This window comes from Silene latifolia, chromosome 10, assembly GCF_048544455.1.
Source record: "Silene latifolia isolate original U9 population chromosome 10, ASM4854445v1, whole genome shotgun sequence".
NCBI lineage: Eukaryota > Viridiplantae > Streptophyta > Magnoliopsida > Caryophyllales > Caryophyllaceae > Silene > Silene latifolia.
The window spans coordinates 7,581,239-7,597,535 of NC_133535.1; the positions used below are offsets into that span (position 1 = coordinate 7,581,239).

The 16,297-nt window shown below is 36.0% G+C and overlaps 1 protein-coding gene across 7 annotated transcripts; it reads right to left on the reverse strand.

The window, feature by feature from the left end:
- Positions 1–576: 576 nt before the first annotated feature.
- On the reverse strand, positions 577–14,827 carry LOC141604923 (protein LATE ELONGATED HYPOCOTYL-like). 7 transcript variants are annotated; one of them, XM_074423491.1, is made up of 9 exons: positions 14,561–14,827; positions 14,324–14,441; positions 14,004–14,174; positions 13,265–13,376; positions 12,679–12,740; positions 3,429–3,656; positions 2,983–3,190; positions 1,899–2,884; positions 577–1,243 (listed from the first exon to the last, which is right to left on the reverse strand). In XM_074423491.1, exons 3-9 carry the CDS (start codon positions 14,040–14,042, stop codon positions 842–844), a joined length of 2,037 nt encoding a protein of 678 aa, XP_074279592.1. In that variant the 5' UTR covers positions 14,043–14,174; positions 14,324–14,441; positions 14,561–14,827; the 3' UTR covers positions 577–841. The 7 variants fall into 7 exon arrangements, with proteins under 7 accessions (XP_074279592.1, XP_074279593.1, XP_074279589.1 ...); XM_074423492.1 differs by having other exon boundaries at positions 14,304–14,441; XM_074423488.1 differs by having other exon boundaries at positions 1,899–2,890; positions 14,561–14,822.
- Between the last annotated feature and the right edge of the window lie 1,470 nt (positions 14,828–16,297).

Consider the following 16,297-nt stretch of genomic DNA (forward strand, 5'->3'; position numbering starts at 1 on the left):
AAACATTGCCTAAATAGAAAAAGGCGTAAAATACTCTTTTAAGGAAATATAATTTGCGACAAGATTAACCTTTCAATTAATTTGAAAATAAACTCTATCTTCTCATTTAAGATACAAGGTATCCTTTGAAAACACACCAGTCTTTTAGAGGATTGTATAGTTAGACTTTTTCCAAAAAAATCTCCATTTGATTGAACCAGAAACCACAATGGTTTGCATTAAACAAGTTAAACTATTAAGTTTACAACATCAAGCTAAACTAAGGCTTTCTTGATTCTTGATCATCACCATTAGGCAGTCTTGGCATATAAATTGAGAGCTTCATATCTACAATATAGAACTTAAAAAGCACACGATTAAATGGTCAAGGACTTGGCATCATCAACCAAGCATAATCCTAACAGTTAATTTAGAAATGAGTTCCCCTAGCAGAGAATAGTTACAGAGTACTCCCTCTGTCTCAATCATTTGTTATAACTCAACAAGAAAAAAAAAAAAAAAAAAAAAGGTAAACAAATAAATAGATACGAAGTATATTTTTTTGTAGAAGTATAGTACTAGAAAAAATAGAGACACTTCTAGAAAAAATAGAGATCATATTAGATTTATTCAGCGTGACATCAGTTTTTATGAACATAATGATTTCGAGTCTATGATGGATTTATATGCGTAGAGATATAAGAAACAGAGAGAATAATTCAGTCTTGTAATGGTACACGAAACACGAAAAGTCTCATAAATATTTTAAAGAACTCAATTAAGATAAATAAACCAGGAGAATGACGACACCTCGGAGAGCGTTCATCAGTCACATCCACGTATTCTGTACGACACTAGATGGTCAGAGTGAAGCGTCCCCCTCTAAGCGTAACCGCTTGGAACAGTTTCCTTGCTCGGGATTGGTCGAGTTCAGCATTCTGCTTTCCCTAGCCTCCACTGAGCATCTCTTGTACGGCTTAAAACCTGTTCTATTACTCGTCAGTTTCCCCTGGGAAAAACCATCATTACTCTGACCTATTGAACCCGTTTCATCGTTGTCTTGATTACTGGAAATACATTCCCAGGCATTGCTATTGAGATCCAATAGAGACGGTGATGCTTCGTTATTGCTTTGTGTTGCATATTGTCCTTGATCTTCAACACCATCGGTAATTTTTTGTTCTTTATCGCAATTATTCGACGGGGGTGAAAAACTTTGTGGCAATCTCCCTTTCGAGAAGAGTGCTCGAAATGCCAAGCGACCCTGAGATGTTTAAATGTTCAATTACACAAGAGACAGCTTTGAATGACAAAAATCATACAGTTCGATGACCATTTATGGGATACAAACTAGACCTGGCAAAACGGGTCGGGTTCGATTAATTCGGGTCTCTCATTGATTTCAGGTTAATTCGGGTCGGGATGGGTCATTTTGGGTTTCGGGTTTGTTGGTCGGGTTTGTTTCGGGTGAAGCGGGTCGGGTTGTTTCGGGTCAGGCCACTTTCAGCTCAATGAATAATAGATAAATAGCCATTTGAAGTCTTTTCGGTTCAATTAGTTATATTTTGTCGGGTCATATTCAGGTTTGGTGATTTCGGATCCGGTCATATTCGGGTCGGGTTAGCTACGGGTCAAGAAAACTCGGGTCGGGTCCGGTCAATTCGGGATTTCGGGTCGCATTCGGGTGATGTAGCTCGCGTCAATCAGGTCGGGTTGCTTTCCACGGGTCTAATACAAACTTATATGAGAAGGTCTTATTACTTTAATATGTAAGAGTGTAAGACGAATCAATTGAACACCACGTAGTTAGATGAGAAACACTCGAACTATGCAATTGCTCTAGTCTCACATATGCCATCGCCTCGCACAAGACTAACTTATATGAGGATTGAGATATGGAAATGAGAATGAGCAATTACCTCTTCAGAGACCTCTTTCCAGTTTTCCGGTATGTTGCCAATAAGTTTGAGTCGGCGGACGTTAAGTTCACTGTTATAATTATTTAAGTCAGCTTCATTCGATTCTTCATTTTCCTTGACGTTCTTCCCCAAAGCATCAGTTTCAGCATCACTACCTGAAGGTGTGTTAGAACCACAAGAAGATCGATCTACCTGTTTCTTATTCTTGCCTTTGCTTCCCTCTTTCTGTTCATTTATCGAAGAAACGCCGTTGGGATCGGTGGCTACTACTTCAATATCCATTATTTCACCGGAATTTCCTGAATTTGAAGCTGAATGCTCCGGCTGCTGAACTTGAGAGTCAGGAATCTGGGATTTGTTAGCTTCCTTCTCTTCAGAAGCCACTGAACTCTGGCCAACATTACCTACAGTAGTAGGTATGGAGGCAGGAGGAACTGAGAACCCAGAATGGAAAGCAGGAGTAAACGGTAACAATCCATGGGCGGCCCACCAAGCAGTAGCAGCTGCCACAGTGGCTCCAGCAATGGCTGCCATACTTGGAGTTGGGTGCATTGGCCGAGGAGCAACCCCATCACTGTTGCCAGGAATAGAACTTTCTGAATTTCCGACATTTGTGCTAGGCCATAAAGAAGCTGCATAACTTGCTGCAGCATGGGCAGCCGGATTCTGAAGGAGAGCAGACACAACCAGACTAGAAAAGGTCGATGTCATTTGCAGAAATGAGGAGTAGCCTTCTTGATTGCTGGGTAAAGGGTCAAATGGAGGATGAAAACCCGGGTAGATTTGATGATTACTGGATCTCGATGTGCTGTTCTGGCTTTCTACGGCACCTGAAACTGCTGGTTTACTATATAACCCAGGGTGGCCCACAATCTCCATTTGAACTCTTGGTTCTTGATAGGAAACATCTGATGAAAGACCCTGGCTACATGCCTCTTGGCATCCATCAAGAATCTGAACCGAAGCATGCCTGCGAAAACTTCTACCTGGCACTTTAACTCTATCAGCTTATATCTTTGGTAATAAGCCAATAAAGAAGACACTTTTGTAAAAAGTTCAAGAAAAAGCTATACTAAAATCTCACTTGAATCATTTTGAACTATTTCAACAGAATCGGGTTTGTCAGGCTTATGATATATGTTAGGGCCATCATCAACATGAGATTCACTTGTCGTATGGTTGACAGATGGTTTATTCACTGGCACAAACTCCAAATTTGATAACTGAATTGTTGCTTCTGCAACACTGGCGGGGATTTCTTTAGAAGGTGGTCCCAAAGGAGACGGGGTTTCCTGGAACAGAGTAAAGGCGTAAATTTTTTGTTCCCCATCATTGGCAGCACGTTTCAGTCGATCAATAATTAAGTGCCGCTAATTAAGAACACTTATTCTAGTCTAAGGCCACCTTACACAAGCATATAAAGTCATGATCCCCTTGTGGACGGATCCATTTTCACCAATTTTAGAGTAAAACGGTCTAACAGGAGACTAGTAAAACGTCAATAAGACAAAAGTGAAGGATGAAGCATACCTCAGATCGTGGTTCTTTGTCCAAGTCTGCGGTCTGTTGTGAAGAATGTGAAGGACAGGATGATGTATGTTTCACATCCTTTGCTCTCACCTGAGCATTTGGGGAACAAACAGCACCAGTCTTGCGAGGATAAGGATTGCTTGGTTTCCTTTTAGGGCGCGGAGGGGGAATTTCTATGTCGATTGCTTGTCCTACTGGAACTCCTTTGACATGAGCTTCCTTTTCTAACTGAAAACATAAACAAGTTGACATTCAACAACATCATCCTCTCTAAAGACCTTTTAAAGATTGTTTGGGTCATCTTCAAAGGTATATGAGACTACAACACCCAATCCTTAGTCTCATATCCTATTTGTGTGATTGCTACAATATCTTGCAAAAATCTTAATACAATTTGGTATGCATAACCACATGCGAACCCCTACGAAGAAACCTTCAGGTGAAATTGATGAATCATTGAAATGTAAAGCTGTAAACCATAGTATATTTAGATTAGATGAGAAGTGAAAGATAGGGAGTAAATCATTAAAAATAAAATATGCAATTTGATATTTTGAATATAATGCTTGTCCGATACTTGCATGTCCAATATTAAAAAAAATAAAAAATAAAAAAACCTAAGGTCAGTAGGTGACACAAATGTAACCAAAATTAGTCAACTATAACCCGAAGAGTCACCAAACCAAGAAGACTACAACACCCACTCTTCAAAAAACGGTAACGTTTACAGTGATTTTTTTTTTTTGTTAAACATCAACAGTAAAATGACATATTAATTCATCCTTAACAGGGAGGAGACATTACATATTACAGTAATGAAGGGATGAGCTACCTAGAAACTCAGACTAACACTTGCACGCTCCAATGCTGGTAAGTTAAAGGTTCTCCCTTTTGAGTTTGACTCAACATAAATCTGGATAAAAGATCCAACAATTCAGGTTTTCAAAATAAAAAATAAAAAGATCTTTCAAAATGTCTTTTTAAAGAAACTTGTAAGAAACGGAAGAAAGTCAGAACAGGAAAAGACTGAACGGATAAGTACATCAGACAATCCTACCAACAGCCAAGCTTGAGAGACACTAGCTCCAAATGAGGCCAAAATACAGAACTACCTCCAAACACACACACACAGAGCAGTGGACAAGAAGGGGAGTGACCATTGCAAGTTCCTTAGCAATCTGCCTAACACTATATTCTCTTCTGGCTTGATGAAATGAATCAAAAACATACTTGTGAAAAAGCCGTTGGTATTCCCCAAAGAGGTTACAAGTTTACAGCAAATGCTCTAGCTTCTATGACAAACATCTTCCAAGACTACGGAAAGAACTTCAAAGGTCATTGCATTGAAAAAAAAAAGCTTAAACATCGCCCTCATGATAACTGTTCCCCTAATTGATATAACATCCTATTAGCTGTCAAGAAAATATTCAATGGGCTATGCCATGTTCCTGTATCCCCCTGCTTTACCTTTGTGGAGTGTGGACACCATACTCCAAAGTTAGTGGGATGTTCTCACTAATATAAAAGGAACGGTTGACGGGTATTGTGTCTGTTTAAAATGTGTTCCTTAAATATCCTTGTATAATAGATCGTACGGCGTAAACCTTCCACAGGAAATCACGTCACACTAACAACACCTCAAAAAGGTAAGTAATTAAGTAAACATCATATCTTCTATTGCCATTCCAAACTAGGATGCACTTGTGAACACCATAAAGATGTCCAAAGAAAGCAGGTTCAAATATGGTTGACTGTGGCAGACCCTAAATAGGAACTCAGTAAATGTATAAAATTAAGGGAACAACAACAACAACAACAACAACAACAACAACAACAACAACAACAACAACAAAAAAAAAAGCGTTAGTGTCGGCTAACATGAATCATCATCCGAATCCGTGTAGGTTTGAATAACCACCAATACGGTCAAAGGTAGATAAACAAAGAAAAAAACGTTAGATAAAAGGTAAACAAAACAAGTGTGTTTGTAAAAAACTAAAATAAAAATAAGAAAAGCGTGAACTAAGTTTAAAGGTTAAAGCGGCAAAACGGATTTGTAAAATAAAAGAGTTAAAGTCGTTTTTAAAAATAAAATAAATAAATATTTAAGTAAAAAGATAAAAGATAAGGAAATATCTAAAATTCAAACTAAATCTTCAACATGGATGTTTTCTCTCCACAATACCCCATACTACCCTATACTCTCACTCATTCCCAAAACCCTCAATATCGTTTTCAATCACTCTTATGAGTCTTATCCATGTTTGTTTCGGTCTTCCCTTTCCCTTAACAACTTACCCACTTCCCAACTCCAATTCTCCTCACCGTCAACCTCCGGTGCTCTCCGTCGTACGACCAAACCACACCTCGAACACACCCTCATCTTATCTTCAATCGACGCAATACCTACTTTCTCCCGGACCACCTCGTTCTTCAACCTATCCTTCCTTGTGTGGCCACACATCCAGCAAAGCATACGCATCTCAGCTACCTCTTTTGTATATGCCCATGTCTCATCTTTTGTATATGCCCATGTTTAACTACCTAACACTCAATGCCATAAAGGAGGGAATGCAGGCCTAATTGTCGTGCAATAAAATTTATCTTTTAACCTATAGGGTACACCCGAATCACATAGAAATCCCGTGGCGCTCTTCCACTTCCACTTCAACCATCCTGCTTTGATTCTATGAGCCACATCTCCATCTAATTTACCATCTCTCTAGATAATGGATCATAAATCAATACTATATATTAATTCCAGAAACCAAGGGACTTCAATGTAATTAAAGAAAGTTATGCAAATTAATTATACTATATAGTTTTAAATCACTAGCACCGTGTGATGGACCCGATTAAGGGATCTCAATGCAAATATTATATAGTTTGGGTTAAAATAAAATTATATAGAAGCTTGGTAATTTTCCTAAACATTTGTAAGAGACTAAAACATGGTTAATTTTTTTAAAATAAAATAATTAATTAAGATGGTCAATTTCCTTAAAATAAAATAATTAATTAAGATTATCAATTTCAAGGAGACTAATAGAAAGAAGATGCTTAGTAATTTTCCTAAATATTTATAGAAGACTAGAAGATGGTCAATTTCCTTAAAATAAAATAATTAATTAGTATAAACATGCACACTTATGGTATTAATTAGATGTATAGAGATGTTAATTATTTAACATATAAAAATATAATTCTTTCGATTTGATTTAATGCATATATGTAATATATTTTTAAAATTGCATGACTAAGTAGTAAAAGTAATTTCGTCATTAAAGAAAAGAATTGTAGTAACAGTGGATATAGTTATATGATAGTAATCACTTATTTGAATAATAAAAGTAACAATATTATCAGCGAGATTAGTGAAAGTGGTATAAACAACAACGGGAGTAGTGAAAAAATCAATATTAATGCGGCAATAGTGAAAGTAATAATAATTACGGCGGGAGTAGTGAAATTATCAATATTAATGCGGCAGTAGTGACAGTAACAATAATTACGGCGGGAGTAGTGAAAGTAACAATGATTACGGGCAAGTAGTGAAATGTAATTACTATTGTTTCATTAATAAGAATAAAATATTAATAGCGGGAGTAGTGAATTTGTCTCAAAATTTATTTCATCGTAATTTTAGGATATGTCATAAAAAAATATATTAATGATAAATTTATGGGTTATACAACTTTAAGTAATTTTATTTAATTAAAAAAAATTAATGATAAGTAGAGGTAGCCCGGGCGAAGCTGGGCACCAATACTAGTACCTAAAAAAGTCGCAACCATAGACTATCTCCCCATCAAGACTCAAAGACTGAAGCAACCCGACTCCCTACCCACGGTTCCACTATAGCAGTTTAAAGCCTCAAGCTCCTAATGTCTGTCTCCAAAGCTCCAATTTCCTTTCAACACCATCCCTTGTTTCATCAATCAACACAACCATGATGCACTCCAGTCATAATAGGGAACTCTTCTGTTTTCCCCACATAGTCTTATACTCAATAGTGGCTCCCTCATACATGTACTTAATAAGGTCAATATATTTTCGCTACACCCCTTTCTTTATTAATGCCCACCAATGGTTGTCTATGTCCTATCATATGGCATTAGACTACTACAATATGGTAAAGCATGGTCTCTACTATTGTGTTCTCGAACAATGATTTTTTTCTAGAAGATTACATATATAGAAAACATGTCGAAGTTCTTTTTTGTAGACCATACCATACCATTTTTCTTTTATAGACCAAATTATTAGAGAATATTAGGTTAATTATTACTCCCTACTATTTTAAATAACTCTCCCTATTTCCCTTTTCGTCTATTCACAATACTCTCCCTATTTCCTTATTTGGCAAACTTTTATACTTATTTTACTCACTCCACCCCACAACAATACCCCACAATACTAATACTTTATCTTATTTTAATCACCTTACCCTACAACAATACTTATTTTAAACACCTTACCCCACAACAATACTTATTTTAATCACACAATACCTTCTCTCTCTCCAATCTCCTACCCCACTACAATACTTTATCATATAATACTCTCAACCCTTAATTCTTGTGCCCTCCACGAAAGGGGCGGGTTATTAAGAATAGGAGGGAGTATAATATTAGGAAAATATAATTTAGGATATAATAGAATATTATACAACCCACTATATAAGCCACCGCCGGAGATGGTGCGTAATTCTTATCTAATAAAACATTATTATTATTATTATTAGGAAAATAATAAAAGTGGTTTTGGTCCATCGTAGCAACCTTTCGTCCCATTAACATAACCTTTCCCTCTAATAAATCTTAGTCTTCCTCCTTTAACCTACGCACCTTCACCAAACCAAACCCAACCAAGATGTCTGACCTCCGACTTCCTTCGAGCTCATCATACCATCGCCTTCCACCTTCATACCCCGTCACAAACCAAAACCCCTACCGCCGATCTCCCTTTACCCTACAACCAAACCACCACCTTATATATTAGGAATAATACTCTCCCCTTCACGCCGATTTTCATGTTGTAGTAATTCCGCCTTGATGCTGCCTTGTTGATACCGTCCATGCCGCAGCCGCCATCACACTTGCCGCCGTCCTCCGTTGCTATGGCCACTATATCTGCCTTGTTGTTTCGGCAACCGCCACCGTTATAAACCTCCGCCACATCCCGTCATTGCCTTCTTCTTGTCCGCCTCGGATCCTGCCTAACAGGTCGGGTGGTATGACATTGTCGGTCGTCGCAACACCCGCAAAGGGCAAAGGGATCGAACGGGCCTGGACGTGTGTTTTTTGGTTTAGTTTTATTGTTTTGCTACTAGTATAGATCCCGCGCAATAAATGGGCAGTATTTATAGAGTTTTTTCTTTTTAGTTTATTGCTTATTCATTGCAAATTTATACCTTGATATTTTCATATTTCATCTCAATGTATTTTAATATGAGAAAAAAATTAAACTTCAAAACTAATAAAAAAATTGAGCATGTCATGAAATCTTTTTTTTTTATCACAAAGTTGATGATTTCGTTTTAAAACTTTTCTTAAATTATCTTAATGAATTTCACGAAGCTAATAATATTAGTTTATTTTATAGTTTTATACAGTGTAAGTATGCATGAAGTCATTTTGTAAGAAAAATTAGCAATTTTTATCTTTTTATCACAACCCGTAAAATCTAATCTACCTAATGAGATTAAATTTCTACTAATGTTTGGTGTGTATCTAACATCACCAAACCTTCTAACTTGACCATTATTAAGTCTTACCTTAACCTCACCAATCCCTTCAATCTTTGCCTTATCACCATTTGGCAAACCACCTTACCTTCACATTTTTCATAAGAAGAAAATTGCTCTCTTCGTCCACATATGTGATAGAAAGTTCCCGAATTTAACACCTAACTCTCACTAGATTCCTTTTCACCATGAACCATTAAGAGTTCACCATCATCAACTTCTGCAACCCCACTAGCACGAGTCTTTTTCAACTCTTTCAAATCTTCTTTTGTCTTAGGACACAGTCTTGAATATGACTTAACTCACCGCATTAGAAGCAATTGATATTAGGATTGTGCTTTTTTAAACCATCCTTCTTCTTGCCGTGATATTCACCCAGAAAAGCTCCTCCATCACTTCAAGAGCCACCACTACTTTGCTTCATCAATTTTTCGGACTCAAGCAAAACCACGACGACCTCATCTAAGGCTAATGTTGTCTTCCACACAAGTAAACTAGTAATAACCGTGTTCTACTTTTTGGGAAGAGAAGCCAACAACATTATAGCCTTGTAGTATTCTTTGAATGTCTCATCCAACTCGCCAATTGGGTGATCAAGCCATTGAACTTGTTTAGATGGTCTCTCAAATCGCCGTCATCTACCATCTGGAGCTCGAAAAGATCTTTCTTCAAGAATAGTTTGTTAGCTAAGGACTTTGCATTATAAATGCTACATAACTTGGTCTACTAACTCCTTAGGATTTGTCTCTTCCAAAACACTATACTTGATTTCGGGTGCAAGGGCTAAACGAATTGTGTCCTCCCATTTGAGAACTTCAACATCATCGGGCTTCTTATCTTCAAGAGTCACATACAACCCCTGTTGACCCCTGTTGTATGAGAACATCTTTATCATGCTTTGCCACAACGAGAAATTGTTCTTACCATTAAACAACTCCATCTCAAACTTTGTACCAAAACTTTTCTCCATCGAGTCGTAACTCTGATACCACTTGTTGGGGTTTTTGGTACAAATATATAAACGGTGCAAAAACACAATATTTTGTTATGGACTTAACCACAACCCAACCTGTATTATTATTATTCAAGCACTAACAATAATACAATTAATCCTCCAACACTTAGCTACTAGCTAAGATAGATTTCAATCTATGCTTAACTCGGGATATTAAGCACCTACTCACTCACACTGTTTATCCACCATGACTAGTGACCCTTATATAGAAGGTACCAAGTCCTAACTTACCTAGTAACATTAAGACTCATTAACATCATACTAAATCTAACTTCTTATATTTACTCTTTTTTTACATCTAACATAAAATAACATCTCATCTTAATGCTACTAATTAAATTCATAACTTAAGGTACATCAATGTCATGTTCGGGTTACTTTCCCAACATTACCAAACATTCTCAAGCCCTCCGCTCTTTTGAGCCCTCCACTTACCTATCAAAAACACTCCATTTTCATTCTGCATAATAACAATTACACAATTACAATTACAGAATGATATCCCTATCCTTTTCCTTTTCTTTTCCTGACACATGCTTTAAGAACCTCTCTCAAACTGAACGAAGATTGCTAACCTAAAATCACGTTATTTTCCTATACTAAAGAGTAAGACCAAATAGTAATCCAAATGCTTTCATAATCTCTTCTTTAGGGGAGCGTACCTTCTTTTTGAGAAGTTGAATAGCCTTTCTATGGATTTGGTATTTGGGTTTGGGCTATGCTGGAAAGGTCAACTCTGGCGTTCCCTTTTCCAAGGACGGGAATCGACCTCTTATGTAAATGGTTGGCGCCGCTAGGGCTGTGCATCGGACCGGAGCCGGAACCGACAAAAACCCCGGATCAAAACCGGACCGGATTAGAAAAATTCTGGTTGAAGACCGAACAAATTTACCCGGAATTTGTCTTATACACACTTTCTAAATTTCAGAACATGATAACTGAAGTAGTGAACTAAAAAGTAACATGAGATACTACAAAATGCTAATCCCCTTCCAACATAACCTCAGAAATTCAGAATCTCCATCTCTAAATTTTCACTCTTTCACCTTTTCTAGTTGACCCCACCTTTTTGACAGCGGAATTTAAGTTACTATTCCGTATAAAACATAGAGAACTCAATTGGTGTAATACAATCAGAAACTAAAAAAAGGAAATGAGTAGGACTGGAGAGGCCATTCATGAGAACTATTAATCTGGAAGAGCAAATCAATCTATAAGAAATACCAGCACAATTGTTCAACAGGAAGCTCGAAATGCAACCTCAATAGAATCATAAGTAGTCTCTTTTAGATGAATGAATGCTACAATTCCTTGAAATTTCTACTCTCACAGCATAGCATGCCATTTTTACCAATAGATCAACATTTTTCTCCCCTTAGTCACAAGTGCTTGTAGTATCATAAGCAAATTAGCCGTTGATCCCACCAGTATTGGTCATTTCAGCAGTTAGATGAATAATGAACAGAAAAACTAGCGAACAACACCAAATGTATTTTCTTCGCGCTACACAGCCAAATTATAACTGACTATGACTGCAATATCTACATCACAAATATTTACGCTACAAATACTCCCTCCGGATTCACAAATACCTTCCCGTCTAAAACATCACACAACATCTAAGGCCCAAGGGAAACAACATAAATAGATGTAAAGAAAATACAAGTGGGTCAATTATACAAAAGCGACACGAAAACATAACTACGAAATGTTAAAAACTGCAAGAACTCAATTTAGAAAAATGGAAAGTCAAAAGAACGAAATTATTTATTTTTCTCTCCTTTATTACACTTTTTCACCAACCACTTTCTTATAGATTTTACCTGGTTCATTCCGGATCCTTAACTCTATTTCGGTTTTTAAAAATCGTTTTAATCTTTTCTCTCAATTTAAGTTTTAAGTTTTTATAAAAGAAAGACGGAATTCGATTTTAAAACCCCTAAGTTTACTTTGACTTTCCATTACATTTTCGTTCTTACTTTTTGTTTTTCATCTTCTCTTTTTTTATTCGCATTTTTAGGCGTGCGTTCGCCCATGGACGGTTCGAAAGGATGATTCATGTCAGCCGACCCCAAATCATTTTGGGATTAAGGCTCTGATGTTGTTGTTGTTGTTGTAGACTCATTATACAAAAATAAATAAAAAGAAGGGCCATAAAGAAAATGGAAGGTATATATGTACGAATGTAACAACAAACAATGATAAATGGAAGGTACTTGTGAATGAGAGTAATAACAGGAAGTTGTCAAATGGTGGGAAGACCATAATTGCGGAACAATATCTACACACTTTTTCCGGATTACAATGGAATAAAGCAAAATGGCTCACAATTGTGAAGTAGTAGTCCTTTGATGCAGGCTTACGATTAAGACAAGAAAAACGAAGACGCTAACATGATTGTGCACACAGTTTGAAATAAAAGCAGGCTCACGAATTAACAGGAGTGTGTACTAATTTAAAAAAGCATTAGGTGAGAGATACCAATGAACCTTTGAAAAGAACTTCTGAGCATGACTTCTTATCTGGACAGCAGTCTTTGTCCCAATATGTTCTACACACCACCAAACAACAAACAAAAAGAAGAGAAGAAATGGCTATTCAGGTAAGATAAAATTTATAAACAAACTGCGTGATGAGGCCATTTGCAAAGACAAAACAGAAATATGAAAAGCCAATGTCACTATTTTGGCCAGATTTTTTACACCAGTATTAAAATTTATATCACGGAAAGCTGATAATATTTATCACTACAGCAACAGAGGAAACTTCCCAAACTGGATCTAGATGATGCAGTTTTATTCATTGTCACATTTTTATAAATCTCATATCGTCTAAAATCAGGACTAAAGGTCCGGGCTAGAGCCAAGTGATCAAGCAGATTTGGAAGTAAGTTTTGTGCCAGGCAGCCCACAGCTGCCGCACAAGACCTATAAAAAAAATCTGATCTGTTCAATTCTACGTATTCAGTTAGTTTACTTCTAATTATCATAATCTTACTATTCTTCATCAATAACTCGGGTAAGTAAGCTGATATTAAAAAACGAAAGTAAAGCTAAGGTCAAAGCAAATCAACACCTTCAATTCGCTGCCAAGCTCGACCATAGAGTTTCAAGGCCTCTAGAAACCTATTGTGCTCCTCGTCTGTCCATCTCTCGCGTTGTTTTGTAATCGTATAAGGTTTCCTAGTCTAATATCAAGACAACAAAACATGATAAGCATAACATGAACACTACCTATCTCCAATGAAATTGACAAAATATCAGTTCAACGAACTGTACGGTATAGTTTAGCTTAAACTTCACCAACCTAGGTATTTAAATTACAAAAAACAGCCGGAAAACTCCTCAAGTAACCTAGCTAAGCAAGTATCATGAAGATAGCAAGTATTTCATTTGGTATGACCTAAACTTCACTAAGCAACCTTCCAAAGTGCACAACATGATAATACTTGTATAACCTACTTCTATAAAGTACCTAGTAAGCCAGGAAAGTTAATAGTAAAAGTTATTCTTTCCGTTTCAACCATCTGTTTACGGTTTTTATTGTTATGGGAACTAATTTAAGTCTTTAATCAAAGGTAAACAAATGACTGATAAGGAAAGAATATACGGAGTAGTTAATACAATAGATTAGAGGATGCATCAGGTATTCAATGTAATGACAAAAACTCAATGAGACTGTTGTATGCACATAGCGGTTCTATTTCATGTTATATTACTCGATTCATAATCGTGTTTATAATTTCCTCAACGGACTCACACAAGACTAACTGAAGTAAAATACGATGCATTAAGAAGTAAAGTGACAGTACTACCTTAACAAGTAGCTCTTCACCGGAAGAATAAGCGTCCATTACCGCCTCGGCGATTAATTCAAATCAACAACCGATTCAACTACAGTCTGCTCTAAACACACCGAACATCATAGCGTAGTCGAACAGTACACACTCACGACCTCACGCCGAAATCCAGTGAACAAGTAACTACTACAGAAAACAAACACAACAAATATTGATAGAGATCCGCCTTCCTTAAAAATGAACTTCGTCGAAAACTCGAAATAACGAAATTTCAACAAGAACAATAACAATCAAAAAAACATGAATTTACATAACTATTAATAAAAGCATCTCACTAATAATTTTCCGCCTTTAATTCCTCCATTTTTTCGAAACTTTTAAATTATTTTTCGCTTCGATTGATCGCGAAATATCACAATTTCCTCACCGCAACAATCGCAACCTCGCCATAACCTTCATCCAACATTCAACAACACACACAAATAAATATTGAGATTTTATCATCTGCACAATTTCAAAACCCTAGAAAAAATCACAAAAACTACAAAAAAAAATTGAATCGGAAATTATACCTTCAGGTGACGCCATAGTTGATCAACTAACAATCACAATAAATTCATCCCATTTTCTTGAGATATAACTCACAAATTCATATATCATACGGAGTACAATTTATACTAAATAAATGAGATTAAAGTACAAAAATCGAGTGTTGTACGAAGCTAAAAATAATTTGACGATGAGAGAGAGTAAGAGATGAGTAAGAGCAAAAAATTTTTTTTTTATGAGAGGGAAGTTGAAGAACTTCAAGCGAAGGAAAAAAAACTCAGAAACAATCTGAGCCACGAGTTTTACTTGTGGATTTGATTCATTTTCCTCTTTGCTCTTTCACTAGTCCGTCTCAATCATTTTTTTACGTTTTATTTTTCATATATTATTATTTCGTATTACTTTTTTTTTAAGAAAAATGATATATAAAGCCTTAAGGTTGTATTTAAAGATTCAAAAGAATAAATAAAAGCTTAAATGAGTGAATTAAAAATGAGGATTAAAAATTGAAAAAATAAGATTGTTTAATTACCTAAAATCACATAATTTTTTTTTACTGGATATTACTCCCTCTCATCCACACCAAAGGTAACATTTACTTTATCACACTTGCCGAGACACGTTTTGTAACGTAAATATCTTTAGTTACACATTATTAAAAATTATAAAATTTTGATATTTTTATAGCATTTATGACGATAATCAAACAACATCTCACATGACTATATTTTGATTGAGAATAATATCAAATATTCTATACGACCATAAATAGTGCCAAAAAACTAGTTTTACCATTGGTGTGGATGGAAGAGAATATTAAATACTACTTTTAATCAGTTCATGTATTTTTGAAATTCATTAAAATTTAATTTTTCATTGACAATTAAACGACTCCTTAATTTTCTCAATCTTTATACAAATGTGAATGTGAATATAAATAGGTAATGAGAATAAGAGTTAGTTCAGATAGTAGTAGCTCTCTTACCGTAACTATGAAGTTAACCCGCGATGTAAGTGCGCTAATTTAAAAGAAGAAAAAGAATTAAATAGGTACTACGGAGTATATTCTTTAATTTTGGTTTAGGTTAAAGTCGTACAAATTCAGTTTAGTTTATTTAGCTAATTTCGGTTTAAATAAAATAGACTTAATTAAAAACGTACAGAAAGATAAAAGGAAAAAAACCTTAAAAAATGAGGTGGATAGGATAGGGAAAGAACAAAGAGACACTAGAAGCTGCCAAATGGCACGATATTAGTGGGAGAAGAAACCTAACTTTACACTTTTTAAATTATTTTAATGGGAAGTATTATATGCCACAAACTCGGGGAAGTGTTGAGTTAGGAGTGAGTCAAGAGGACGAGTTGAGAAGAGGGAAGAGGAAAGGAAAAGAGGAAGTGGGACCCAGGGGTTTGGTGACGTGGCGTTTTTAGAGAGTTTGTGTTAATATATGGTCAAGAGTGAAAGAGAGGTCGTCTAGACCGTAAATTAGGCAACTTGACTATTGTGGGTCCTATGATTTAGGTTGTGATCTTGTGGCTGAATTTTTAACTGAAAATAGATAAAGATAATATGGATTTGGAGCTTGGTTCGGGTTAGTTTGTGAGTAACTCGAGTTTAGTTAAATTTCGACTTCTGTGAGTTTGGTTTGGGATCGGGCTCTACTCTAAAGGTTGACGAGGCATGTTGGGTAATACTGTAGCGGTTCGAAAAACTTGCAAACAATTCAAACTTGCGTGATGAAATAAAATCTTGATCTTAT